The sequence below is a fragment of the Rousettus aegyptiacus genome, unplaced genomic scaffold, assembly GCF_014176215.1.
Source record: "Rousettus aegyptiacus isolate mRouAeg1 unplaced genomic scaffold, mRouAeg1.p scaffold_m13_p_9, whole genome shotgun sequence".
NCBI classification, from domain to species: Eukaryota; Metazoa; Chordata; class Mammalia; order Chiroptera; family Pteropodidae; genus Rousettus; species Rousettus aegyptiacus.
The window spans coordinates 82068442-82093849 of NW_023416312.1; the positions used below are offsets into that span (position 1 = coordinate 82068442).

Here is a 25408-nt window from a genome sequence, read left to right on the forward strand (position 1 = left end):
AATAGGAAAGAGCATGGATGATAGATATATACATATGGAAAGAGTCTAAATGGTCCATCTAAAAAATTATAACTAAGCCAGTCTTCTCTCATTTGCCAGCCAGCTGGCTCCAGGTCTTCATGGTCTGAGACCACAGAGGGAGCAAGGCTGGCTACTCTTCATCCAGCTAAACCATGTCAGCAGTGAATTTTACCAACTCACTGGTCACTTCCTCAAATCAGTGGTTGGGCACTCTTGATGCCAAAAAAAGTAGAAATATGAAAGATTCAATAGCAACTGTTTCTTCCATATCTATCTAACCCTGCCCTCCAAAGTTGTCTCAGTTGGGAGTGGGAGGTGCTCCCCAACCCCACCCAGCCAGCCAGCCCTTGCCCTGAGGCCACCCATCTTCTCACTTCCGTGTTTCTTTGTGAAAAAGGAACTGAGCTGAGTAGGGTAAAATGGGTAGTTGAGAAAGCCCCAGTGGTCTATAGCAAAGGCTATAAGCAGAAAAGCCCACATAAGGCCCTCTGGCTTATCAGACCTCCTGTGTTGTAGAATAGCTTGGGCTGGGTGACCCTGCCCTTGACAAGGTGGAGACACAAGTATATGGACCATAGGGTAATGGACCAGAGATTCAGATGGGGTCCAGATGAGGTGTAGAAGCAAGGGTCAAGGCAAGAAAAGAAATTCTAGGTGTAAACTGACACAGTCACCTACGAGGTACCAAGCACTTCCCATGAAAAGAGTACTGGGCTGAAAGTGCTTTCACTGTGTGAATAGTCTGGGTAACAACTCTGCTTACACACACACACACACCATTCCTCATCCCCAAGCAAAGCTCACATTATCATTGTTATGATCTTCACTAGAACTCATTGTCCAAGGTCACTTGCCCAAGATCATATAGCCAGTAGGTGACATATGACAATTTGAATCCAATTATATCTGACTCCATTTCTGTGAGATCTTCTCTTGCTTTTCTTCTTCCTTAGAGCCCTAGACAATTGTCCCCTAAACAGCTCAATGACCTTTGTCTTTGTAACCTTGAGGTAGAGGCTTAGGCAGAGTAGCCCAGTCCCTCCCAGTCTCCCATAGAAAGGGCCTTCAGTGAGTTTTTATCTCAGTACCAAGGCCCAACCTCCTCTTCTGATGATAAATGCCATGCTCCCTGCAGATGTTTGTTTGTTTGTTTGTTTGTTTGTTTTTAAACCAAGAACTTATCACAAGTTCGGAGATTCAGAAATGACTGTCTCTCCCTCCTATCAGTCCTTGCTACTAGGGGCTCCCCAGTGTCCCCAGAACTGTAAGCTCCGTATGTGCTACCTGCGTGCATGAGGAATAGATGTTTCCCACTTGAGTCCCTTGCTCGCCTCTTCCCTCATTTTCCTACCTGCACTTTTGCTATTCTTGCCCTCCCTGCCATGATTGCCACCACGAAATCTGCTAATGAGTCAGGCTACCAAGTGGACTTCACCTTAGAAATGCCTATGTATTTTTAAAGGACTATGTGGTCTCTCCTTGAGCATTTCTAGAGACAGGAAGATCACTACTTACCACGGCTGAGTTAATACCACCTAAATATTGAACATATTTTCCTTGGAATGATTACAAACCTTCCATCTATCTGTTCCCCCTCATTCCTAGCCACCCAGAACACAATCCCCTCCACTACTTGAAAGCTGTTTGAAGCCAACTTGCTTTCCTATCCAACTTTCTAGGCCAAATACTACAGCTGCTGAGTACTCCCCAGGTTTACAAGGGCTCCACTATAGGTCACCTCCACTTAATCAGTCCTAGCTATCCAGGTGTTGTGCATATAATGTGACTTCCGGATGCCCACCCCATCCTATTTACTTTCCTCTGGATTTGCATCGTGGTCCTGTGGCACCTAGTCTTGCACCCAACCAGTGTAGTATGCCAATTCTCTTATCTCCTCTTTCAGGAACTCTGCATCAGAGGTACTTGTGCCTAGTGGTTAATACCATGGGCTATAAACCAAGACCAGACCTGTGTTTAAAACTCAGCTCTCATCATTTCCTAGCTGTGTCTTACACAGTTTGCTGAAACCCTCAGCTTCCTCCCTGGAAAATGGAGATAACAAAGGTGTTTCCCTCACAAGGTTGTTGTAAAGCCCACCACCTGCTACAATGTTATTATTTTTAACCAGATTTTTTGGGGGGAGGGGCAGGGAGAGGTGAGAATAAGAATCATTTGGGAAATTTTTCCAAATATAAGTACACCTCATTATCCAAACACTTATTTACTCTCAAATCAACACTATACCTATTTAGAGTGATGCTTTCACACATGTCAGGGTCCTACCTGACCTAAAAAAACCATCCATTATCTTCTATCAAATTAAGATCTCTTGGGGGATTCCTGGTCACTTCCTCAACAAACACACGCACGCACGCACACACACACACACACACACACCCCACAATATTGCTGCTAAATTCAAAGGTCTCCTGCCTCACATTTATACTGGGCATATCTTTGCAATAATAATCCCAATTTAAACTACAGCCAGCCCTCTGTATCCTTAGATGCCAAACCCATGAATACGGAAGGCTGGAGGGCCAATTAAGGAGCTTGAGTATCCAAGGATTTTGATATCTACTGGAGTGGGGGATGGTCCTCGAACTGATTAAAGAAAGAGGCATGAGATCTACCCAAATTAACAAGTCGTATTCAGAGCCTGCAATGTGCTGCCAGACCACAGGAAACCTACAGAACAAAGGAATATTCCTGTTGGGATAATTAAAAAAATATTTACCCACACCATGAAAGGAAAACAGATAAACAAAGTATTTAAGTTGTACCCTACACAAAATAAACCCACTCATTCATTCCCTATGACCAGACCACAGGAAACCTATACAACAAAGGCTAAGATTACTAATATGTCTTTAATGCTGCATACCCATACCTTTCATACTATATACCCATACCATCAAGGAAAAATAAGGAAACAAAGTCTTTAAACTTTAATTCATAGAAACTAAGAATGACATCTAAGCTGAATTCCGTGAATACTTGGGATCTCTCTTATTCTCTGTCTCTGAGAGGAGACCACACTCTGTCTATTGAGCATTATTTCTTCTCTAATAAACTTTTCTTTTGTCTCTACTCTGACATGCCCTTGAATTCTTTCCTGCATGCATTCAAAGATTCTCTCTCTCTCTCTCTCTCTCTCTCTCTCTCTCTCTCTCTCTCTCTCTCTCTGTCTCTCTCTCTCTCTCTCGGTGTAGGACATGAGTCCCCGCTTGGGGAGATTTGTTCTGTCTTGCATCAGAACCAATACCTCTCAGACACTAATGGATGACTGTACTTACCTCAGGCCATCGTGGTGGGATTAATATAGTGCTTGGCAAAGAACAAGTGCTGGACAAATATGAAAGTTTGCCACACCACCTAGGATGCAAGCTCCCAGGTGTAAGGGACCTTGACAGCTATCTTTCTCACATCTCTTCAAGGTGCCTAGCACAGGTTCTACATAGAGTTATTTCCTAGGTCCTATTTGCCAGACCATTATCAAGTTTGAGGTGGCTTTGTTCAGTGAAATACTGACCTGTATCACTTCTTTAGCTGAGGGCTCTGCATACTTGGAACATAACCTATAAGATGCAAATATGTTTTCCAGAGGGAAAACCTATTTAAAAAGTGTTTAGGACCCATTAGCCATGTGGGGCCTGACCTAATGGGACTCTGGACAGGGCAATATGCTGGGAAAGAAAAGTTGGGAGAAGACAAGTCCAGCTTGGGGAGCCATGGACCCCCAAAATAGAGTCTGCTAACCAGAGGAGATAGATCTAATAAGGAGACGGAAGGGCAGGGCTGAAAACAATCACTCCCTTCTGTCCTGAAGGTAGTACTTCTCTCCCCTCACCCTTTCAATACACACACACACACACACACACACACACACCCCTCCCCCTTGCCTTTTCCCAGGCAGCCTGGTTAGGTGGTTGCCTTTGAAGGCTCTGTGGTTAAAGTGTGAGCTGGGCTGGCTGCTAGGCTAAGCAAACAGGAAGCGAGGCACATCCTGCATGACGGCCAGGGATACGGAAGGTTCTGCCAGCAGCACACTCCCCGGCCAGGCCCAGGTTTCCCGAGGCCTTGGAGCCTTATCTCTCACTCAGCACCCCACAGGGCTGTCCTCCTGGCCCCGATCACACTTATAGGTACCAAAGGCCCACTAGGTCCCCCACACCACTGCCTTCTCATGCAGTGCAGTCTCAGCAGTTTCCAGCTTAGCTGGGCAGCCTGTGAGGGGCTTTCAGGCTAAAAAGCACTGGCCCATGAGGAAGAAAGCTGAGGGCACCCAGCTGAGGGTGCCAGTCTTTTCATGTGTCTGCTAGGCCGGCTGAGCCAATGAAGTGTGGTTTCAGTTTGTAGAAGAAGGACCTTGTCTTATCTGAGCTCACCCTGAAGGACGGATGGTTGGAGAGAGTGGGGCAGGCTGGGGGGCAGGAGGGAGGAAGTCACAAGAACATCTTGGGAGCAGGATTTCTCAAGTGCCACAGTGGAAAGCTTTAAAAAGATTTGTTCCTTTGACTCTAGGATTCCCCTTCTGAAAACCTATCTTAAAGGAAAATTTGTGGATGTGAATATTTACCTTAAGGATGTACAATGAAGAGTAAAAATATTGAGCCAACCTAACTTTGTTGGTAGGGGCCTGGTGAAATAATCATGGTACAGTCATACAATGGGCTACTTGGCAGCCATTAAAATCATGTACTTGAAGAATATTTCATAGCATGAGAAAATCTCAATGATTTTCAGTGTGTTCAGTGTGATACCAACATAGTTTTTGTGAAGTGTGACTTTTTTAATTTTTAAAAATATTACTATTAACCAATATCATCACAATAACTTTAAAAAAACACATAAAATATATTAAAACAGATTTATTTAAGTATAATCAACCTACAATAAACCTCACATTTTTAAAGTGTACAATTTGAGTTTTGACATGTATACATCCATGAAACCATCACCATGACCAAGATAGTGAACATATCCATCACTCCCAAAAGGGTCCTTATACTCCTCCTGATCTCTTCCTCCTCTCCCCATCCCCCCAACTGTTTTAAATGCTCAAAAACAGAAGAAGATATCCATCCAAACAGTATGGAAGATGATAATGGAGAATTTTTGAATTTGTGTTTTTGTGTGTATCTGTGTCTGCTAAATTGTATAGGATGAATATGAATTGCTTTTTAATAAGAATAAGTCATTGGAGGTATTAAAATATCTGCTGCAAATAACCCACAAAGTGAACATTCTAACCGTAGCACATAGGCATTTGAGAAACGCCTGTTGAATGAGACATTTCCGGTGGTGTGGAGCTGCTTGGAAATGCTTTTTTTTTATGGTGATGGCTATGGTGGTGATAAATATACGGGTGATGGTCAAAGGTTTTTGACTTTAAGGTGTGACTGCTCTGGTGAGGATGACTGTAGATGTGCTGGTAGCAATGGAGATGATAGCTGTTGGGTGATAACTGAGTGGTAATGGCTGTAAGAGTGATGGTTGTATAGGTCAGGGCATAGTGGAGGTGACTGGCTGTGGTAATAATGTTTATAAGGGTAATAGCTGTGAGGATGATGGCAGTGCAGGTCATAGTGGCAGTGGTAAGGCACATAGAGGAATATGGCTAAAGGGTATTGACTAGTGATTAATTGCTCTAATGATTATGGCTGTAGTGGTATTGATGGCAGTGCAGATGACTGCAGAAGTAATTGTTATAAGGGTGATGGCTGTAAGGATGATAGTTGTAGAGTCAGGAGCATTGTGGGGGTACTGACTGTAATGTCCATAAGGGTGACAGCTGTGAGGATGATTATTACAAGTGTGAGAGGCAGCAATGATGATGGCTGAGGATCCTGACTGCAGGGGTGGTTGCTGTAGTGATGATGGCTGTATGTGTTTTGATGGCAGTGGGGATGACTAGAGGGGTGGTGGCTATTAAGGTGAAGGCTACAAATAGGACTGATGGTTGTAGGGGTGATGGTAATGGTAGTGATGGAAATGATGACTTTGGTGATGCAAGGTGATCAGGAACATTGGCCAAACAGGCAGATAGATGGTACAAATTCTGGTTTCTGGATTCTGGTCGGTGAGATAAGAGGCCTGAGTAAGCCATATAACATCAAGTTGATTGGCCACCTCCAGGGAGATGGAACAGAAGGACTGGTGATGATTGACCTGAGACAACAAGGTAGGGACAATTCTCTGCTTGTTCAACCAAAGAGCTGTCTGCATCAGAATCTCTTGAGACTGAACTGGGACTTCCTTCCTCCCTAGGGGCCGTCAGGGGCTGCAATTGCTGTAACAGTAGGTCACGTGACAGAGCTTCCTGTATGCTGCTGCTGCCGGGTGTCCATGGCCCTTACCCCTAAGCTGCCAGTGAAACAGTCAGAGTGGCAGCCAGAAGCTCAGTCCATGCAGTGCCCCCTGGACAGTGCTGGTGAGGCTAAACAAGAGGCCTCCACATCTTGATACCTGAAGAGTAAGAACGGAGTGTCACCGGGATAGAGGACCATGTTGCGTCGCAAGTCTTCCAATGCTAGTGAGAAGGAGCCCACTCAAAAGAAAAAGGTGAGGAACATCTCTTGGAACTCACTTCTTCCTTCCCTCTGCTCACTCAACCCATCCCCTCCAGAACCATAGAAGTGGGGAGAGCCAAAGGCCATATGATGAGTCTGTAGGCAAGGGGGCCATTCTGAGGGCAATGGGACAGGGGCCCAAAGATTACTAGAGTATCAGAAGTACAGAAGAGACTTCCAAAACTCTAAAGAAATAGAGTTACAGAATAGACTCTTAGAATTCTAGTTATAGAATTCAACCACGCAACAATGGAATACACACCTAAAAGTAGGGGCTATAATCCTAGACTAAAATTTGAGAATCACAAAATACAATTCTCAAGTTGAATCTTAAAACTGTACTTAATTTTCTCTACCCTCCCCTGGTCCTGCCACTGCTTCTACTCAAGCATGTCCTCTCAGGAGCCATCTCACTGAAAGGGTCCTGCTGGGCCACCCCATTTGGAGCCATGATGTTCCCAGAGGCCCTGCCCTTTGGCTGTAACTGGGACTCTGCTCACTTGATTCAACTCTGTTACAGCTCTCCTAGCCCACTGGTGATGGGGCCAACCTGGAGATGGGATAAAGGGCCTTCAAACCTGCAGAGGGATGCAGGGGGAGCATAAAGGTTCTTCCGGGGTAGGAAGAAATTATTTGTGAAGAATGAAAAATTATGCTGGTGAGATGGGGAGTAAGAGTGAGGGCTAAGGAGGAAAATGTTAGTGAGAAGGATTCTTAAGGCCAGGAAAATAGCAGCTGTCATGGACAGCTGAGGTATTCATCTTCCTGGAACAGAAGCCAGACTACAAGATTCCTTGAAGGCTCTACCAGATCCAGGCTTCTGTACTTGGATTTGAGGATTTCTAGACTTAGTTCTTGATTTGATTATAAAATTCTCTCAAGAAATCAGCAAGTACATGCCGCACATCCAGCAAGATCCTAGAACCATCCAAAAACAGTCCTGAACCAGGTCCAAGAGGCCAAGGCCTAGCCCCAGGACTAGGTCCAGGGCCTCCAGGCCCTCACTCTTTCCCCTAGACCTCAATCCAGGTGCCCTGTGGGGGAACCCGCTTCTCAGGGCAGCAGCTCTCAGGCTGAGGCTGAGCCAGCTGAAAGACTGAGCTTCAGGTCATTGGTGTGTGCATCCTGCCCCATCTCAAGTCATAGGGTGGCTGCCACTTCCGGCTGTACTCTCCCCACCCCAGCTGCTTTTCTAAGGTTGCAGTGGAGGTGGGTGGGGGTTGGAGAGAGATTTATGAGTTTTCACACAGGCTTTGTCATCTGCCTGTTCAAGCTCTGCACAGTGCTGGGCCTAGCCAACTTGCCATTGGCTATCTCTCCTTGACGAGTAGTCTGCTTCCCCTTACTCTCCGCCTAACGGGGGTGGGAAGCCAAGACTGTTTTAGACACTGATGGGCCCCAAACCACAGGGAAGCTGAGCTGGAGGAAAGAGTCAAAAAAGAGCTGACACTTTGATACTAGTACCGTGTGCCACCTCAGGCGGAGGTGCCAGGGGCCCACAAAAGGCAGAAGTCCTTGTCTTCTTACCTCGATTTCATTTTCCCAATTTTGTGCTTGGTGGCTAGGCCTCTAGAATTTCCCCAGGTTTCTCCCAGGAGAAGCAAGACCCATGTGGTCCTCTAGGGGAGAGTGATCCAGACAAAGCTCACCCCTCCCTGCTAGAGCCTGGCAGCCTCTGGAGCCACTTTCCAAGACCCAAACCTTAGAAATGTCTTTCGAAAAGCTGAGGTATGATTCCGGAAGGTGGAGACAGTATCTTCCCTGGGCCTGGAGGCAGCGGCTTGCTCCACCACTCTTACCTTGGGCAAGGTGACGTGGTAGAGGGAAAAACACAAAGGCAAGTAAGGCCTCTCTCTCCTGCCCCTGCTCCTCCTCCCAGGCCTGCCAAATAGAGAAAGTGCTGTGCAGGGTGCAAGAAAGCAGAGTTGGAATCCTACCAAGTTCTAGCTGTAGGACCATGGACAATTCATTGAACTTCTTTTGGCCTCAGTTTTCTCATCTCATAAAAAAGGAGTTAGCTCCTGATCTGTCTGCCTCAGGAGGTTGCATTGATCAACTGAGACAATAAAGGTGAGAGTACTCTCTGTTTAGCGCATGCATGTGCACATGAAGAGGTGTATGCTGTAGGCATGAGCAGGGGTGAGGAGCACATGACAAAGAAGAACAAGAGGAGGTTCCAGACCTGAAGTGGAGAAAACAAGACTGAATAGCACTAAGAGCCAGCACTGAGTGAGAGCTCATTAGGTGCCAGGTGCTGTGCTGTGCACTCCACCCATCTCTTAGCTCCTTGGGTTTTCGTGACAACCTTGTAAGTTAGGGACAGGTATTGTCTTTATCCCTATTTTATGCTTGAAGCTCAGAGATTTTTCCAAGTTCACACAGCTCATAATCTAAAGAGAAGAAATCTAAGCCAAAATTTGTCAGTCTCCAGAGTGTTAACCTCTCTCCCTCTACACTCTTGTCCCCTACTGAGCTCAAAAGCACTAGAAGAATCTGATGAGCATGAAAGACAATCCATCAGTAGGAGGGCTCTGCAGGGAAGATCCAGATGGCTATGGAATGAGGGACCTTCCAGGCAGTAGAATAGAGGTGGGAACAGGCATTCCAGGATGGTGGGATCAAGATGTGGCACCTATTGGTTATCATGAAGGATTGTGGAAGCCCTGACTTAAGGGTGGGGACATACCCCTTGGCTGTCCTCTGCAGGGGCTCTCTCTGCACTCTCTTTGATCTGTTAGGAGGTAGGAAATGGACAAGGGTTTGTCCTGGGACTTGCCTTCCCCAAGGAAGATCCCACCCCACAACATCCCTACTTTCTTTCACAATCTGAACCTCCTGCCAAATGAAATGCAGAGGAATCTAGGCTCCCATTCAAGTGCTCAATTGTACCCTCCTGCCTGTCTCTCTTTCAATCCCAGTACATTACCCAGCCTCCTTTCCTATAGAACACCTCCAATAGCACACCCCCACCAGGATGCACTTTGTATTTTCAGTGGCTCGTTATTTTCCCCAGGCTAATGCCCAGTTCCTTAGCATACCTGGCAAGGGCTTTTCATGGCCTTTTCTGTTCTACCTCCCACCACATGCACTGGCATACCCACAATTACATCACCACACTGGAATGTCCCTGACTTTCACTGTCATTTAAACCCTTCTAAGCAACTCCTGGAGAAACCCTGGCTCCCTTGCACAGCCCAGCTCAAATGTGCTTCCTCCACCGTGAAGCCCTCTTGAGCCCGTCCTTCTCCATGCGCCCATCTTCTCTCCTGGTAGCTCCCTCCAAATGCCATCTGAAGTAGCCATTGCACTCAATTTGTTTCTATAAAGGAAGATGACTTTGTAAGCTCTGAACACAGTAACATGCATAAGTTTCCAGAGCAGAGATATGATTTCAAACCCCTGTTCTTTCCACTGCCAGCTGTGTCTAGTGCACTGGTAAGTGAGGCCGTAAGATGGGGTTATGGTGAGGTTGGAGTGACTTGGCACACATGAAGCCCTTGACAGAGTGCCAGGCATAGGGGAGGTATTTAACCCCTGGTTACTGGATTTCCACAGATGCAAGGTCCAGTGCCTGTAGCCTAGAAGGTGTTAAGTATATGACTGGTATAGAACACAGGGGGAAACTAAACTTGCTTAGGAACCAAGGGAAGAAGATGCCAACAGGAGCACTGTGAGGCTCTGAGGGAATAGTCAGGGGAGGCTTCCTGCAGGGAGCAGCGCCTTTAAAACTGGATTTGAAAAACCTGCTTATTAAAGTATAATATTCATACAAAGAAGTGCATAAATCAAGTGTACCAATCAATGAATTTCTATAATACACATCTCTGCACAAGCAACACCCAGATTGACAGAGCACTTCCAACACTCTAGAAGATTCCTTCATTCCCCTGCCAGTAACTACACAGCCCTTTCCCCAGGAGTAACCACTATTCTGACTTCCAATTGCATAGAATAGTTTTGCCAGGTTTTGAACTTTCTGTACAAGGAATCATATATGCAGCATACACCGGTGTCTGTGAGATTCATCCATATCGTTGGGGAGACCTGTCCTAAGTTCATCGCTATATCCTAGCCCCTTTTATGACTATGCCACAATTTGTGTCTCCATTCTACAGTTGATGGGCATGTGGGGTTTTTTTTTCTATTTAAATTGAATTTTGAAGAAGGGGAGAAACTACAGTTGACAGAGAAAAAGGTGGAGTGTTCCAAGTGGAGAATGCCCTGGGTAAGAGCCTGGAGGTGGGTCATAGGAAAGGCTAAGGCCTACACAGAAATTTGGACATTCACTGAGGGTGGCTGTGTCAAGCGATCATTCTTTTCATCCTCACAACACCCTGGTGAGATAGATGTCCTTGCCTTCATTTTACCCACAAGGAAGCAGAAGCACAGAGAAGTTGAGGAACTCGGCCAGCTTTACACAGCTGTTCAATGGCAGAACCAAGATGTGAACCTTTACCAGCTGACACCAAGTGAAGAGACTGAGGTTCAAGGAGGTTAAATAACTTGGTGAAGGCCACACATCCCAGAGCTGAACTCACAGCGTCTGACATCAGAAAAAGTAGTTCTTCCCAAAATGTTCACACACTCCCCTTAAACATGAAGAACAATGTTTTTTTTCTATCTCCCCACCGAGTGACTCCCAAGAAGGCTTTACCCCAAATGGAGGTCGGGCAGAAAATCCAAAGAGACTCAAGGATATCCAGTCATAGTTGGGTGGGAAGTCACTTTGGAGACACTGGAAGGGATTCAGGATATTTGGGGCTGTCTCTGAGGTTGGAGGTAGGCTGGGCAACAGGCCACTCTGGCTGGCTGATCCCCACCCCAGTTGCCTGAAGAACTTGTACTACCCTTCTCATGTCCCAGGGCTGAAGCTCAGCCATCTGGGCCCAAGTCCCAGTACCACCCCATGCCTCTTTGGAATAGTTTCCTCCACTTTGGGCTAAAGCTGGGACAGAAGGGCTCTGACGCAAGGTCCCAGGAGCCAAAGGCCCCCCTCTCAGTTCCCAGACTGTAGATTAATGACAGGAAAAGGAAAGAACTGCGATTAGAGGGTGGCCTGGCAATGAGTTTACTCTGCCCCAACAAAGCTCGCTTCCGGCCCCACACTGGCCCTCCTGCTTGCTTTCCAGGTTTGCCAGTCTCTGGGGTTACAGGGGTAACTATAAACCTCTTGGCCTCAGACTGAGGTGGTGGAAGGAAGGTCATTATAGACCCCATTGGCCTATAAATAGCAGCCCAGCCTGTCTTCCTAGGGCCCAGGACAGCCTGGTGCCCACCCTTTCTCTGTTCCCTCTTTTTCAGGCAGTGAGAGCAGGAATTCATCTGGGTGGCTGCATTCTAGCTATATAAGAGGAGGAAATAAATGGAAAGTGGATGAGGGAAGAGGAAAGAAAGGAAGCAAAAGAGGAAAGAATAGTTGGGAAAACCAAGGAAGAAGGATGGAAGGAATGCATGGGAACCAGAGTGGTCATCCCATGCTTTCCCTTCCCCACTTAGGCCTCCTTTTCCAGCTCCTCAAAGTAGTATAGAAGAGGCTTTCTGACAGAGGCTGTAGGTGTTCCACCCAGGAGGCCCTCATTGTGATCGTGTCCACTTAACCTGACTGCTGACCTAGTTTATGGTCAGTTAGCTTGCTGCAACCTTGAGAAGTTGTGGCCCCTGACCCTGATTGCTGACTTGCCTTTGGTCAAGACCCAAGAGAATAAAAGTGCTTCATTGCAGTCTCCAGGAGTTGGGGCTAATTGTGTATGTGTTGGGAGAGCAGGTGATATTGCCCAGCCCTGAGAGGTTGTCACTGGACTCCACTTTCATAGCAAAGAGGATGTGAAACTTTCAGCTTTGTGCAAGTTTGAGGCTTCAGTTCCTCAAGCCTTTATCTGCTGTGTCTGTAGTCTATTCTGCTCTATCTGTCTGGCCATCTGTGAACCCTGGTTCCTGTGTGTATCTCTGGTCTTGACTGTTGATCCTTATTCGGGCTCAGCCTCCACTTCGTGTGACTAAAACCTGCCCTCATTACCTATCTGGCCCTGGTTTCTGCTGCTGTCTTGGTGTGTGCATGCATATACAGTTAAGAAAGCTCATTTCCTGAAAACAGTCTCATCACTGCAAACAATAGGTCAGGCCTAAAATTCTGAATATCAGCACACATACAGTAGTCAGTTCATCACATTAGTAGCCAAGGTTAAAAACTGAGATGAAGAAAGAGAAAATGGCAGCTTTCTTTTACTAAATTATCATCAATCTTTTGTGTCTCAAATCTATGGGCACCTTCTCTGACTGTTTCTGCTGCGGTTTTTGAGAAAGCCTAATTCCAGCTCTTATTGACTCCTGGAATTGTTTTTGCTCTTCTTGGGACACAGATTCATCATGTTGGGGCCCTAATGCATTTACAGCTATCACTGTAACAGACTATGCTTGCCGCAGGCCCATAACATGAAGGCCAGGCTGTGGGGTTTGGGTTTGCTGTGTTACGTAAAGGTGATGCTATTGTTCGTGTTGAGGTATGTCTCTAGGAGGAAATACATGTTTCCTCCAACTCGTTTAGTCTTTCACTCCAGGGTTCTGGGAACCAAACATCAGGTACTGGTGGAAATGTGGACTTAGTCTGAGGCCTAAGTAAGGTACAAGTCTTCTGGGGTCAAGAGCTTACCCCAGAGCCAGCAATGGAGGTCATTGTCTGCTGAAAAACAGGATGAAGCCACATAGCTCCAAGTACATCTTGATATTCACTTCATTAGCCCTGGGACCTCAGGACACATGTGGCTGCCCAGAACTGGAGTATGTGCATGTGTGTTGGGAGTGGAAATAACTCCTTACTCAGCCACCACTGATTGCAACATCTCTGCTTCTTCCAGCTCTCACTTCAGCGTTCCAGCAGTTTCAAGGATTTTGCCAAATCCAAACCCAGCTCCCCAGTGGTGAGCGAGAAGGAATTTAATCTGGATGATAATGTGAGCTTTGAGCCTCCTTGTTGAGGGGTCTGGCTGGGAGGGAGGGAGGAGGGGAAAGAGGAGTTTTAAGATTGGTGAGGTAAATTCTGCTTTACCTCAAAAGAAGGTCCACCTCTCCCACCTACCAAAATCCTAGGCCCCCAGGACTCACCTGCATTGTTTTCCATTACAAATTAATTATAAATTAATAGGGCTGGAAACAGGATTGGGGCTAAGAAGGAAGGGGATGGGAGCTTCTCATTCCTACCCCTCCATCCTTGCTAAGACCCAAAGTCTTCCTTCCCCCAAGTCCTGGACCCAGGCGGGATTACCAGGGTCTCCAGAGCTCTTCATTTGTTGTCACAGATTCCAGAAGATGATTCAGGTGTCCTTACCCCAGAGGATACTGGGAAGAGTGGCAAAAAGCTGGGGAAGAAGTGGAGGGCCGTAATTTCCCGAACCATGAACAGGAAGATGGGAAAGATGATGGTGAAGGCCCTATCAGAGGAGATGGTGAGACCTGGGATCCAGGAGAGGGGCGGGGGCAGATAGAACAGGCATCTCTCTGACAGGGTTTGAGCATGGCCACCTTGACAGCCACTGCTCAGGTACCATGCCTGAAGACCTGATTCAATACAAGATAAAAGGTTACATGGGAGCAGAGCTCACTCAGCTATGGTCATGGCAGCAAGGCACCACAATCCTGAGGGACCAGGGGTGGGGTCTGAGGAGGAATAAAAATTGGGATAACAGAAGCTTCCTGAGAAGACAAACCGGAGGGTGGGTAGCTGAAAAGGAGGTGAGATCACCTGAGCCAAATTCACCCACCACAAATTTGTGCTTGGAACTAGCCCCTGGGATTGAGAAGGCTTGATTCAAAGAGGGGTTCCTATGAGAGAAAATTAGAGAAGGCTGGCTTTGGTCCAAGGAAGGAGGGTGGGACACACAGCTATGGGGCAGGCACAGCCAAGTAGCTGAAGTCACACAGAGTCTGGTGTGCTTGTGACTCTTATAGGAGGCTCCAAGGCAATGGTGTGCTAGAGTCAGCTAGTGCTGGCTCATACCAGCTCAGGACAGCAGTTCATCAAATTTTTAGGAATTTTATGAGTCAGGTATGAAACACAACAATATTGAAAATTGAATTATATAAACTGAGAATTTAATAAATTATATTAAAAATAAAAGGAATACAGTCAATTCTCAAAAGTCCTAATTTTTGGACTGCTTTTCACTATTCTCTATGCCCCTGAGGTTATTTGCATCTATAGTCTCTGTGTGGCGGAAATAGCCTATGTTGGTGCCCTGCTTGGTCAGTGACATACTGGTAGAATGACATGAGCCATGAGGAGTATTTATAACACAGGAATTAGTGACTGCTACACATCAGGGCTTTTATTCCCAGAGAGCCAATTGTGAAAGAGTTACCTCTGCACTGTGGTATGGTGAGACTGCGGAGCTCTGGAGGCAGACCAGCTTGGGAAGGAAGTGGGTGGTGCTTGTGCACAGCCTTAAGAACATTCTTCCATTACTTCTCATCTGGAAACTCGGGGTAATCAAGCACTTATCCTCAAGTAAGGATTGAATAAAATGACAAGGGTGTTTGGCACATGGAAGCATAGTAAAAAGTAGTAACTGTTTGACTGTGTCCTATCAACAGCTCTGAGTCCAAGCTCTGCATGTACATTTAGCACTTTAAGCTGACAAAGCACGTTTACGCATGATCCCAGTTGAGCATTATTCCATGAGGTGGACAGAGCAAGGACTGTCATTCCCACCTTACAGAAGAGGAATCTAGGCCTCTAAGAGTGCCATGGCACCTGTGAGTGGAAGAGCTGGGGCTGGAGACAAGCCCCAGTCCTCTGCCAAGCCCAGGTTCATTTCCTCTGGACCCGGGGCTGCTCCATGTACACCCCAAGAGAGGCCGCTCAGGGCTCCTTGCCTCCCTTCCCATGCAGGGAGATACTCTGGAGGAGGGCTCAGCCTCCCCAACATCTCCAGACTGCAACCTGGACAGCCCTGGCCCTGAGAAGATGGCACTGGCCTTTTCTGAGCAGGAGGAATGTGAGCTCCCAGCACTCAACCGTCAGGAGTCCACAGGTGAGTAGGGGATGTGGGAGCACACATGCTGAGTCTGGAGGAAAAAAAAACATGTTAGGACCAGGCAAGTTGCTGTTTGGGAGGGGCAGACAAGAGAAATGAACCTTTATGGTTTGCTTGTTGGGAACTTCCCAGCCCTCTTCACATTAAATCTTCACAAAAACTTCATGGACCAGTACTATTTTTTTTAAATAATTGGGCCAGTACTATTATTATCCCTACTTCATTAATGTGAAAACTGAGGCTCAAAGAGGTTACGTTACTTGCCCAAGGTGACTCAGGTCTGCCCTAGAGGAGCTTCAACTTGCTGTTCCCAGGCCCAGGAGGACTCAAGGGCAGAGGAAGGGCCCCATTGCCATATTGGACCAGTCCACTCTCACCCTACCAAGGAGAGCTAAAGGCCACACCTGCCTGGGCTTCTGACATCTCAGGCTGGGAGTAGGAATAATGGGTCTCCAGCTGTGAAGACTCAGCCTCTTGGACTCCAGACCTTGGTTTGCTGGGCTCAGGGTACCACTTGGCATCTTCTAGATGTTCATGGGACTAGACAGGAGGTTCTAGCATCCCTGCCTGAATGAAGGCCTTTGGCCTCTGGGCTGCAGACCTGCAAAGGCACCATCTTACCCTTCAGGCTAGTTCCAAGTTCCCCATTTTTTCTCTGGCTCTTCAAACACCTCCCTGCCCCTCAACTGAAAGCCATTTAAAATGCCCTTCATTCATCCCTTCCCAGAAAGAGCCCGTCTGAGTTTCCAGGTGATGTAACTAGATACTGAGTCTTATTAAATAGAGAAAGTAAAGGGTGTGGCTTCTTGGGTGGAAGGAGCACTGGAGTGGGAGTCAGGAGACCTGAAATATAATAGACTTAGTGCAGCCAATTATAAGGTGACAGACCTTGGACAGTTCATTTGTCCTGTCTGGCCTCAGTATTCATCTGTTCATTAGGGTGTTGACCCAGTTGGTCTCTAGAGGCCCTCCCAATTGGCCCATTCTTTGGTTTGTGAGCTGTTTCTCCTTCTTTAGTCAACTGTTCTTGTGTCTAAGGTCCTGGAAGTGAAGCTGTGCTGCAGCAGAGTGACCAAGGGGATGGGTCAGAATCCCTGCTGTAGTACAAGTGGCCAGCATCCAGATTTCTTCCCAGCACGTAGCCCCATGACTTCTATAGAGACTCCCTTGAAGGCCTGGGGCAAAGGTGACCCTCCTTCCTGCCCAATTTCCTGCAGGCAGTGAGCTCTGCAGCCCCATCCCAGGCTCTGGAAGCTTCAGGGAGGAACCACCTGCCCCCGAGTACACAGGGCCTTTCTGTGGCCGGGCCCGAGTTCATACCGACTTCACTCCCAGCCCCTATGACCACGACTCGCTAAAACTGCAGGTAAGATTGGCATCCAGGCCTCACTTGAGCTTGGCAGGTTGCACCCATAAAGGAGTCTGGATTTAGCCATGGTAGGACAGTGTCAGGGGAGGCTCACGGACAACCTCTCATCTCTCTCCTGATCTTCTCTGCTCTCCTTTCCTCCCACAGAAAGGAGATGTAATCCAGATCGTTGAAAAACCACCTGTAGGCACATGGCTGGGCCTGCTCAATGGCAGGCTGGGCTCTTTCAAATTCATCTACGTGGATGTGCTGCCTGAGGAGGCTGTGGGGCCTGCCCGCCCCAGCCGCCGACAGAGCAAGGGCAAGAGGCCCAAGCCCAAGACTCTGCATGAACTGCTGGAGCGCATTGGCCTAGAGGTTTGAGCTTGAACTTGTACTAGCATCTAGGATCAAGGGAGGCACCCTTGCCCCAGCTATGTGGGAAAGGAGGGATCCCAAGCAGGGGTGGCTTGTAAGCAGCCACACTGGCGGCATGCCTTTGCCCACAGGAACACACCTCCACCCTGCTGCTCAATGGCTACCAGACACTGGAGGACTTCAAAGAGCTGCGGGAAACACATCTGAACGAGTTGAACATCACAGACCCACAGCACCGGGCCAAGCTGCTCACAGCTGCAGAGCTGCTGCTGGATTATGACAGTGAGTGGGTACAGGAGCCAGGTGGGGGTGTCTGCTGGCAGTCCAGGAATGGGAGGCCTCTGCTCTGGGCCCAGTACAGTGGGAGGACACTTTCCACACTTGAATTCCAGCCTCAGGCAAAGTTTGTGGGGAGTAGGAGTTTAAGAGATGATCATGCCTCCCTCTCTTTGGGATGCTAGGGGAGATTTAAGACCAGAGAAGGTAAGGCATGAACTCAAGGCCTCAAAGCTAGGTGATGGCAGAGCCAGGATTCAGGTGCGGATTTCCTGGTTCCTGGATTATTGCTGAAGAAGTTTGAGCTCTTGGGCCTGGAAACCACAAGAAAGGCATGGGTCATGATGGGTGCCCAGATGGAGAGACTGCCTATAAGGTCCTTACCCCCAGGGTCCCTACCCCCCACAGGGCTCTCTGAGACTTCTGATCTCCTCCATGCTAACTCCCAAAATTCCATATTCTGTGTCCCACTCTCACCCCTGGCAGCCGGAAGCGAGGAGGCAGAAGAGGGCGCCGAAAGCAGCCAGGAGCCAGCGACCCACACTGTGTCAGACCCCAAGGGAGACATTCCGCGGGACTCAGGCTGCTTCGAGGGCTCAGAGAGTGGGCGTGATGAGGTGGAGCTGGCAGGAGCTGAAGAGCAACTGCACTGCCTCTCCTTAGCCGGGGCACCTTGAGCAGAGATGGCAGTGGTGGGCCAAGGCTGGGCCCAAGCAGCACAAGCAGCAGGGATGGACCTGGCCTACCACAGTGGCCTGTGCTGGAGAACTAGTGGAGGACTAGAGCTGAGCCTGGCCCTGCTCCCCTCAGGGCACCTAGGTCCAGAGAGGCCGGGCAGGGCCCTATAGGCTTGGCTGGAGTAAATGAAGTGCCCCTGAGAGCACATCCCACCTGCCTGGCTCTCTCCTTCTACCAGCTACTAACAGCACAACCTGCTCTGGCCATGGCCACAGCCAAGTGGAGCACCAATGAGCCTCCTGCCCAATTCTCTCACCACCTAAGCCTCCCCCAATCCTCCTCAACCCCACAGCACCTTCCCTGTGGCACTGCTCCTGAAAAAGGGGGCAAGTCAGTATTTCAGATCAGTCTCAGGACCTTAGGGAAGCTGACCATTTAAAAAGATTCTAATTGATCATGGGTAAATCCAGATTGCCCTCAATAATGTCTGAAGAATGCCACATGTACCTTTTCTTCTCCTTAACTTTCTGAGAGGTTTAGCCACTAAATCACTATCTGACTTGATCCAAGTGTCTTCCCCAATCTGTCTAGGATGGCCAGGATTAGAATGGATAGATGCTGAGAGCCTTGCCAACTCTGACATTCTGTGACATTAAATGTTACCCATGGCCCAGGACAGCAGTGGGGTTTACTGAAGGGGTTGGAGGGGCCTTGGGCTCCCAAATGAAATGGCTCCTTCTGCTCATCTGTTCCACACCTCCCCATGTAACTCAGGAAAAACTGCAACTTACCCCAGCTTAAAGCAATGCCCATATCTCATACAATGTGTGCCCTCCCCTTCCACTTCTGGCCCCTTCAAATGACACTGCTCCCCAAGGCCAATGGAAGATGGTCAGACCTGGCTTCCAAGGACAGAGTGGCCCCTAAGGAGCAAGATGCAGGACTAGGCCTAGACTTGGCCTCTTTTATGAGTCCTTACAAGCAAAGAAAAGCACAAAGTAGGAAAGTCCACTATCCCAACTTTACTAAAGGTTTTGATGTATCCTGAGCTCCAGAAGGGGAGGGAGAGTGTCTATTGGTGGGAACCTCCCTTGACACCAGTGCCAAATCTGTGCCCTGAATTCTAGAGTAACCCTTCCCTGGGACTCAACTGGCCCAGGGACAAATAGTGCCCACTATATCTAGGACTGTGGCTTAGTGGACACATTTCAGGACTTACTAGCAGGAACTTTGGTAAAGCTAGCTTGCGGGGAAGGGTTTTGTGTAAATATACGAGGGTGGCGAGGGATAGGTTAGCAGCAATAAACATAAGTAAAACAAAATTGCTGTCTCCAGTTATCTTTCCTGTGGAAAGAGGGTTGGGGGAGGGACAGACCAGTCTCCTTCAAAGCTGGACACAGAAAAATGTCTCCATTGTCCTTTCAGGGCCATCTGCATCTTCCCTAAAGATGATCAGTGCCCTTGACCCTGCTGACCTAAAGTTCCAATTTGAAGCCCTAGCTGGTTCCACCTTTCCCACTAACCAGCTCTCCTAGGAGCTCAGGCTCTCAGGGCCACAGGTTTTCTGGGGTTTGAGAATTGGGAGTAGCTATATCTCTCTAGAATTATTCCTTTAACAAGAGTCTTGAAGACCTCTACCCCAATGAGGAAGGCCCTGCACTGGGGGATGTCCAGGGTCCAAAAGGGAGAGATTTGGATTCAGCTAGACCTTTCCTCTGAGGCCACCTCTTCTTGGGCCCCACGCTGTGCCCACAGAAGCTACACCATCTCCTGGGCAGTGAGACGGAGACAAGGACTCCCAGCTTGCTTTGTTTCTGCATTAACTGCATTAGGGAGGGTAAACTGGAATGAGAGCTGCCACCAGAGTAAAGACAAGGCGACTCTACTTCCAGGCTTTCTTCTCAGGTGCACTCATCCCGCTGCCAATAGTGGCTATGGGCATCAGGGAACTGTTAGCATCATCCTAAGCAAAGAAACAAGGAGCTCAAAGAGCCTCAAAGCTTCAATGGTACTGAATGATGGCTGTCATTTAGTGAGCACTGACATGTGTGCCAGGCACCAAATGCTTTACATTTCTTCTCTCATATAATCTTCACAGTATCCTCGAAGTAGGTATCATCGCCTTCCCAATTTATAGAGGATAAACCTGAAGATCAGACAGTTTAAACATGTTGAGTAGAAAGTCCAACAAGCTTTCAGAGCCTCCCCCAGCTCTCTGGTGGGCAATCTGACTCTCTGTTAAGTGCCTTTGACACTCTTTGACCCAGCCATTCCCCTCCAAAGATTTGATCCACAGGAAGAGCCACACAAGTGCATTACAGATATACGGACAGACATTCACGACAACTTTGTCTATAAGACACTGGAAACAACATGAATGGGAAATTAATTAGAAACATTATGGTCCATTCACACAATACCATGCAGCCATTAAACATAATGTTGTAGAAAAATATTTAATAATTTAGGGAAAATATTCAAGACTATTTATTGTTTAATTTTAAATTTTAAAATTATACAAATAATGTACAAACATTTTCGTTGTAAAAGAAGCCCATGCTATATCACAGGGAAGACTCAAAGTGCTGTAACATTATTATTTGGGTGATTCCATTTTTATTCAAGAAAAGGAAAACATACACAAGAAAAAGACGAGAAAGATATGCAGCAAACAGTTACCAGTGGTGATATTGTGAGGCAAGCAGGGTGGGATTGGGGGAATAATGGAGAAAAATATTTACTTTGTGCATTCTTGTTTTATTTCAACTTCAAAAGCATCTATTATTTTAATATCTATTTTTAAAAGGAATAATATTTTAATTCTTGGAAAAAAATACAACTAAATAAACCAATAGGCCCAAGCCTCTGGTCTCCAATTTGGAGTAGTAGCAAAGTCATTATCTTGCTGCCTTTTGGCACAGGCTTCTGGAAACATAGGGAGTAGGGGATAAATAATGCCTAAAATTCTTAAAATCCACACACACCAAGGGGGACCTTATCAGAGGAGATTCCTAAACCCTTTAAAAACCCTGGGTAATACCTATGTATTAAGTCTAAGCTGGATAAAGGAAAATATCAGAAAAAAAGAAATGGGAATGAAAGAAGGATGTTTTGAACTTCTCCCTTACCCTGGGGAGGGAGTGGGGGGCATCTCAGAGCTACCAGGCTGCAGTTTGGTCTGTAGGCTGAATACAACCTGAAAGTGGAAAAGTCGTGCAAGGACTCCAGTGATCACAGGACTTTGGGAGGCAACAAGAAAATGTAGACTGCAGGTCAAGACCCGAAGGGCCAGAAATGCATTACCAGTTGGGTCTACAGCCCAGGGCCCAATGTTTTTCCTCTAGGCAGGGCTGCTAGAACCGCCTGTCCAGCCCCATGAACATCTAGAAGATGCCAAGTGGTACTCCGAGCCCAGCAAATCAAGGTCTAGAGTCCAAGAGGCTGAGTCTTCACAGCTGGAGACCCATTATTCCTACTCCCAGCCTGAGATGTCAGAGGCCCAAGCAGGTGTGGCCTTTAGCTCTCCTTGGTAGGGTGGGAGTGGACTGGTCCAAGATGGCAATGGGGCCCTTCCTCTGCTCTTGAGTCCTCCTGGGCCTGGGAACAGCAAGTCGAAGCTCCTCTAGGGCAGGTGAGGCTCAGCTGATAGGAGTTAGGGCCTACTTGAGTTTAAATCTTGGTTTGGTCACTCATTTAGCAGGGTCATCTTGGACAAGTCACTCAACCTCCTTGAGTCTCACTTTGCACATCAATAAAGTGGTGATAACAGTACTAGCTCCATGGAGTTATTACAAAGATTGAATTAACTAGTATATGTAAAATACTCACAAAATCAATGTTCAGTGGGTGATAATATGTCAGGTCCCCTCAATCCATACCACCCTGCTACTTGCATTTCATTCCCCTCAAGGTCCATCTCTCCTCAGACCCCTAGTTAGTGTAGTAACCAAGAAAAAAGGCTTTGGAGTTGAACTAAAGTGTCTTCAAATCCTGGCGCCACCACTTATTAGTTACCAGACTTTAGGTAATTACATATATATACATTTCTTTTCTGTAAAATAAGAATAATGATCTACATTGCAATATACAAATATATCAAGTCAACATATTGCACACTTTATACTTATACAATGTTATATGTTAATTGTATCTCAATTTAAAATAATTTTAAAAATTAAAATTAATATAAAAAAAGGAAGGCCAATCTAATAATACCTACTTCTTTGGGTTGTTAGATAAATAAATGAGATAATGCTTATAAAGTTCCTGGCATATAGTGACAATAAATCGTAGCTTTTGACCTTTTGTAATCTCAGGGTACTGAGCTCAAGATTGAGCACAAAGCGCCCGCTCCCCTTGTCAATATGTACTTATCTGCATACTAACTACTATAGCTCAGAGACAAATTGATTTCCGAGGTCCCAGAGCATGCTCGTATTCAGGATAGAGGGTGCCAGCTCTGGTGCCCAGAGAGGCTGGTGATAGAGAGAAGCCCATATGAGGAGCCTGGGGCAGCCTAGCTCTCTCCAGCTCAGACCGTGATGGACATTAGACTTCTTTCAGGCAACTCCCTTGGACATCTATGGGCTGCTGGAAGGAAGAGGATAAAGGCCAGATTCACAAAAAAAGAGTTGGAGTCCAGCCAGCTCCTCTCTACTTCAGGGTTAGAGGTGCCTTCTTTCCCCTGGGCCATCAGGGGAAGCAGCTGAGGTTATCAGCACAACCCAGCTGAACTATCTCCTTTCACTTGCTGCCTCTATTTCTCATGACCTTGCCTTAGCCTTCTCCAGGTAGGTTCTGATCAATTCCCCCAAAATCCCTCAACAAAGGCTCTTGTCTCCACAAATTCTCTCTCCTTAACCCCAAACCTTATAGCAGTGTGCTCTGACACAGGCCCATGCCGCTGCTTCCAACTCTCACTCATAGAGATCCCTGCCCAGTTTTTTTCACGGTGGAGGCCAAAGCGGGGCCATTAGTGACTACAAGCGTTAATAAGAAAACTAAAAGAGGTTTTTAAAGAATAGAGGACATTGATTACTGTAGTCTCAGTGAGATCCAACACCTTCCTGACCCTGCCAAGTCAGGAAAGTCAGGATGAGGTATGAGGTTTCCCAGCTGGGAAAAAGAAGTAGTTCTCTCACCTCCTTCACAATAGAGACTACCTTAGCTTCTCACACAAAGTAAGCCCCATTCTATGTTATTCAGCCAAAAATACAATCAAGTGGGAAGGAACTACCTCCCCTCTAGACCCAGCCAAAACTCCTCCTTTAGGAAGGCCCTAAATAAATGTAATTCTATAGAATTCGATATGTAGGCTTCACCTTTTCCTACAACTTCACTGTTACCAATATAGCATTTGTATACCATTGCCTCTGGGACCTGCCAGGGATAACTCAGAAAGAGCCCAGGGCAATGGCCCTCACAAAGGGGCAGCCGACTTGACTGTGGGAACTCGACAAGGCAATTTCCTGACTTCCTGTGCTAAAGAAACCCCACCAGTCTGGAGAAAGAGTTAAGAGATTTAAGTTTAAAACAAAACCCCAACAAATACCCCCATATCAGCCTATTTATAATAAGTCCTCTATATGCCTAAAATGGAGAGATAATTGGCCAAATTCATCCAAAATGGCAAAACAAACAAACAAACAAAAAATCCTAAAATCATTGTTGGTTCTCATCTTACAAGAAAATGGGGTCAGCAATGCAATTTCTCCTAAAGTTAACCCTAGTACATGGTCAGTTTTCAACAAGTACTTATTGAATGTTAAATGAATGAAAGGCTCATTTCATTCAAGTGACACTTGGAGTTATTCGAAACCCTACACCTTGGTTATGCCAGAAAGCAACCTGGTCTGAGAGTCAGGACATCTGGGTTCTGGTCTTTGCTCTACTAGTAACTATTTAGGTGACCTATGGTAAAGACACAGTACTTAATTCAATGGGAGAGAGAGAGTGTGTGTGCAAGAACAAGTGAAAGTGGCATGAACTACATGATCAGAATGTTCTTTTCAGTAATGTCATTCAACAGAGCCCAGGTTTTATGACAAAGAATCATCAGGTCTCTAATTTGAGCACAAAACTACAACCCTTTTAGCCACACTGGAACAGCCAGGTAGCTGAAGATAGACAGCGAGTGGCTGGCAGAACAGGCAGTGGGGGGTTGAGGGCTTGAAGAAAGTAAAGAGGCATGGAATGTTAAGGAAGTAATTATACCCCAGGTTCCAGAGTTGTAAAACTATTTCTAAATTACGGCCTCCTCATTTCTTGGCCCCTGGTAGAGTATGAGCTATCAAGATCTCATTTATTAACCAAGCAGAAAACCCCCTAATACCAGAAGAAAAATAAACACGGGACTTGGGCAGCCAATTCACAGAATACAAATGACAAGAAACATAAAGCAGAGGGGAGGTACATAAAACATTTAACCTCATTGTTAACAAAATGAACAGAAATTAAGTGACACTGAAATACCAGGTTACCACTATCAAATTATCAAACGTTTAAATGAGATGTGTTGAAGCAGGCTCTCTGAGATGCTGCTGGAAGGACAATCTGAGACAGCCCTTTTGTGAAGTAATTTGGCCATGTTTGTTAGAAGCCTTTAAAAGAGCACTCCCTTTGACTCAGTAATTCCACTTCTACGAATCTATCTTAAGGAAATAATCACGGATATGCCTACAGATAAAAAAGTTCACAGCATTATTTATAATAATGATAAATCAGAAACTCCTAAATGTTTGACATTAGGGAAAGGGTTATATACAAATTATGGAGTCGTTAAGAAATATTTTCAAATAATCTATAATGATATGAAAAATGCTAAGTAAAAAAGCAGGATTACAAAACTATATTTGTAGTTGAATTCCAGTTATATTTAAAAATACACATGCACAAACACACACACAAAAAAAAGACTAGGAAGAAATACACCAAAATGTTAACAGTGATTGTTATAACTTCATAATGAGTTTATGGGTGATTTTTTAAAATCTTCTTACTTTCCTGTACTTTCCCAATTTTCAATAATGGGCATGTGTTACTTTTAAAATTAAAAAGCACATAAAAGGTGTAAGGGGAGGAGGTTTGTTTTCTAAGTTTTCCAAATA

The 25408-nt window shown here is 46.4% G+C and overlaps 1 protein-coding gene across 3 annotated transcripts; it reads left to right on the forward strand.

The window, feature by feature from the left end:
- Positions 1-6318: 6318 nt before the first annotated feature.
- On the forward strand, positions 6319-25127 carry SASH3 (SAM and SH3 domain containing 3). 3 transcript variants are annotated; one of them, XM_016152761.2, is made up of 8 exons: positions 6319-6585; positions 13448-13543; positions 13889-14035; positions 15478-15619; positions 16840-16988; positions 17139-17348; positions 17480-17630; positions 18088-25127. In XM_016152761.2, the coding sequence occupies exons 1-8, from the start codon at positions 6529-6531 to the stop codon at positions 18285-18287; spliced, it is 1152 nt and encodes a 383-aa protein (XP_016008247.2). In that variant the 5' UTR covers positions 6319-6528; the 3' UTR covers positions 18288-25127. The 3 variants fall into 3 exon arrangements, with proteins under 3 accessions (XP_016008247.2, XP_016008249.2, XP_016008248.2); XM_016152762.2 differs by having other exon boundaries at positions 6327-6585; positions 18111-25127; XM_016152763.2 differs by lacking the exon at positions 13448-13543 and having other exon boundaries at positions 6320-6585.
- The last annotated feature ends 281 nt before the right edge of the window (positions 25128-25408 follow it).

Coding starts and splice junctions, on each gene's coding strand:
- SASH3 (XM_016152761.2), top strand. CDS start 6,529: ATGTTGCGTCGCAAGTCTTCCAATGCTAGTGAGAAGGAGCCCACTCAA. Junction 13,544..13,888: donor AATTTAATCTGGATGATAAT/GTGAGCTTTGAG, acceptor TTGTTGTCACAG/ATTCCAGAAGATGATTCAGG. Junction 17,631..18,087: donor GCTGCTGCTGGATTATGACA/GTGAGTGGGTAC, acceptor TTCCATATTCTG/TGTCCCACTCTCACCCCTGG.